This window comes from Pinus tabuliformis, chromosome 6 (assembly GCF_031772625.1).
Source record: "Pinus tabuliformis cultivar Carrire ecotype Pingquan chromosome 6, CPIR1, whole genome shotgun sequence".
NCBI lineage: Eukaryota > Viridiplantae > Streptophyta > Pinopsida > Pinales > Pinaceae > Pinus > Pinus tabuliformis.
The window spans coordinates 1,513,794,754-1,513,797,968 of NC_142292.1; the positions used below are offsets into that span (position 1 = coordinate 1,513,794,754).

Genomic DNA, 3,215 nt, shown 5'->3' on the forward strand with positions numbered 1-3,215 from the left:
ATCTCAGTTTCACAATCTTTATTACAACACTGACCTTCCTAGCCTTTTACAATGTCAAAATTATAGTGAGCTTGGGAAGCTTCTCTCCAAACTTTTTGAGCATAGAAATAAAATCTTAAATCAAAATAAATAATTTGTTTCTTTAGATCGGATAGACCAATATTTAGTCTCCGCAGACGTTAACCACCACCGTCATTATCAATATAAAAACATTAAACATTTAAATTAAATCTATTTATTTAAAATATAATGTCAAATAAAGTATATAGTAGATAGAAATAAGCTGAACATAAACAATCTCTAAAACATTAAGCGGGGCTGTATAATTGTTGCCGATGATAATATGGTATAAAAATAACTGTTCTCTCATGTAATTATTGTTCCACGAGCTACTACATGACGTTTCCGCATGGTAACATCTGCCTTAATTTTCATCAGTTGTACTATTTGCTTTCCTGTCAACACTTTTGCAGATTCTACAGCATATCCGGCTGCGTGCACAGCATTTTTCCAAATTATTCTTGTCTCGATGCTTTGTTATGGTACTATTCTAAAGCCATGGTGGCCTTCTGCTACTGGTGAACGTGTGCAATTTACTTGGTCCATGGCTTATCCAGCTCAAAAAGAAATACCAGTAACTATTGCACAGCCACAACGTGGATCCGTCTTAACGTGTATAAGCACCGTCTGTCAGCGTTTATTCCGTGGTTGCCAGGCTAAACCCAGATACAAATCTGCGTTGTGATTTTGTCCTCTCTCCATGGGGTTTAGCCCCTGAGCGACATCTGTTACTTAAATTTAAACTGTCCATATGCGGATTTCTGTGCCAGTCCTGTAGATTTGGGACAGCAGCGAGCCTAGCTTTGGTCATGTAGCAATGCCGGCTCTGTTTTCCGGCGCTGTGGCTAATCAGTCGGTGAAGAGATACCAGATGCAGAGTTTGATCTTGGCGTACCCTGAGGTGAATTCTCTGGCTATGAGGTCTCAGCGGGTGGCTGGTCCTGTGAATGAGACTGTGAAAGAAGGGGATCGTAAGGAGATGCAGAGGAAGAGTGAGGATTCAAGCAGTGGGAGCGATCATGGATCGGAGTGTACCTCCTTTACTGATATGGTCTGTGGCTTAATGGATTTTGATGAAGAAATGTGTTCTCGCTGTAATTGCTCAAATGGCGATGGTGAATCCTGTTCTGAGAATGAGCCTGAGGATGCTTACTCCACTCAGAAACTAGAAGTACAGTCAAGTCTTTTCTTGATTTCTATTTTAAGATTCTCTGTACCTGGAAATAAGTTCTTTCTGCCATGGTCTGAACTTCTGAAGCTAGAAAATATGATCATTTGATATCAAAGATTTCTTGAATGTACGCCTTGTATTAATTTTGTTTTCATAAACGTGTGCAGAGTGTGGTTTCTTGCACGACTGCAACAGAGTTGCATTTGCTGGGCTGTGTAACGGACGCCATGGCTAATCAGGATACCATGGAGCTGAATAGCAGTAGGAGCTTTCTGCGCCGGTCAGTCATGATGCACTTGAAAGCGTTGGGATACAATGCGGCGATATGTAAATCACGATGGGAGAGTACCAGAGATTTTCCTTCAGGTAATTGGAGTTCTTGATTTATTGAACTTGATTTAAAGAAATTCATTTTTCAACTCAGAAAATTTAAAGAACTGGACTTAACAAGGGGCAACAATGATATTTCGGTAAATTAGTAATGGATTTGTGTCAATGTTCGAATTCTTGGAATTCGATCTTACATATTGTGGATGTGGATGACATCTCTGTTGTGAATATATATACAATGTATATATATACTACTCTGTTAATTCAATGGAATTCGGATCAGAATTTGAATCTTTAAACATAGAACAATGGCTCATTTCTCTTTGTACTGAATTCTTTAATTGCAAATGGAATTGAGCTCCTTATGCATTAAATGTAGGTGAATACGAGTACTTGGACGTAATAATGGAGAAAAGGAAAGGGAATTTTACAGAGAGATTCTTGGTGGACATAGATTTCAGAGCGCAGTTCGAAATGGCAAGGCCGACTAAAGAATACAGCGCCATGGTGGAACTTCTCCCAAATATATTCGTTGGAAAAGCGGAGAAAATCAATCAGATTATCAAAATAATGTGCGACGCGGCGAAACGATCTCTGAAGAAGAGAACGATGCACATTCCGCCATGGAGGAAGTACCGTTACATGAAGCCAAAATGGTTGGGATCTTACAGAAGGACCACCAACCCTGTTCCAGCTTCCAATTCAAGCCTCCCGCCCTCGTCCAGGACCTTTAACCCGGCAGGGGCTATGGGAAACAAATGTCTCGAGATCAGTTTTCATCATCTGGTTCTCGGAGAATGGAAGCCTCCTTCGGTTAATCCTGAATTGAAGAACCCTGCCATGAATGCAGGAGGCAAGGTTTCAGGATTGGCAAGCGCCTTGATACAGGCGGGCCTTGTAAATTCCTTCTCCAAAGTTCAGCCTACGCACTAACAGGTTTCTGCTCTGTGTGTGCGTGCACTATAACTAGAATCAAACCAAAGCTGAACCAAATAAGCTCTCATCCACGGGTTAATCTTTAGGACTGTGACATGAATTACGAATCTGATCAATGTTTTTGATAAAATTTAATATCCTTCTCCTTCAACAGCCCAGGACGAAAATAACGCATAGTAGCCGCCTGCAGGTATATTGTTGTCAGTAGTTTCATGGTTTCCTGTCATTTTTTTCCTCATTTTAACCGAGCAGAGATTGTACAGAGTGTAGATTTCTTAAGAATCTAAACGGTAAAACATACAAGTTTTTTCTGTAAATTTCGGTAGAGAGCTTAATTAAACCAGCCCATTAAAAATGGCGTCTACCAGACGTGACAGCAGAGACATTTTTGCAGATATATTTCTGGTGTCCATAGCAGACCTGACAAGAGTTAATGTCCATCGACTGGTCGTGGAGTAAAATGATTTCAATCTGAAATTCTGTTGATTTGAATCTAAAACCCGTTTGTTTGAGGCTCATGGAAAATTGATCGTCCTGTGTTTTGGATGGCCTAGTACAGCTTTGTATTTTTAATTAATTTTGTGGGTTTGCAATTTGGTACTCCATGGAGAAGTTTCAAAAAAATGATGTCTCAGAGGTTCCAAGTTCAACCCTGAGATGATAAATGATAAAAATACAAGTATCACAAATGATAAAAATACAGGTAGCACAAAAACTC

At 39.8% G+C, this 3,215-nt stretch overlaps 1 protein-coding gene across 1 annotated transcript; it reads left to right on the forward strand.

The window, feature by feature from the left end:
- Positions 1–432: 432 nt before the first annotated feature.
- On the forward strand, positions 433–2,989 carry LOC149264410 (uncharacterized). The gene is made up of 3 exons (XM_089428121.1): positions 433–1,231; positions 1,399–1,597; positions 1,941–2,989. The coding sequence occupies exons 1-3, from the start codon at positions 878–880 to the stop codon at positions 2,492–2,494; spliced, it is 1,107 nt and encodes a 368-aa protein (XP_089284247.1). The 5' UTR covers positions 433–877; the 3' UTR covers positions 2,495–2,989.
- Positions 2,990–3,215: the final 226 nt, after the last annotated feature.

What these genes read in the sequence shown, in the direction of transcription:
- LOC149264410 (XM_089428121.1), top strand. Translation starts at nt 878, where the DNA reads ATGCCGGCTCTGTTTTCCGGCGCTGTGGCTAATCAGTCGGTGAAGAGA. An exon ending in ACTCCACTCAGAAACTAGAA is followed by an intron (nt 1,232 to 1,398) that starts GTACAGTCAAGT and finishes AAACGTGTGCAG; the next exon opens with AGTGTGGTTTCTTGCACGAC. An exon ending in TACCAGAGATTTTCCTTCAG is followed by an intron (nt 1,598 to 1,940) that starts GTAATTGGAGTT and finishes CATTAAATGTAG; the next exon opens with GTGAATACGAGTACTTGGAC.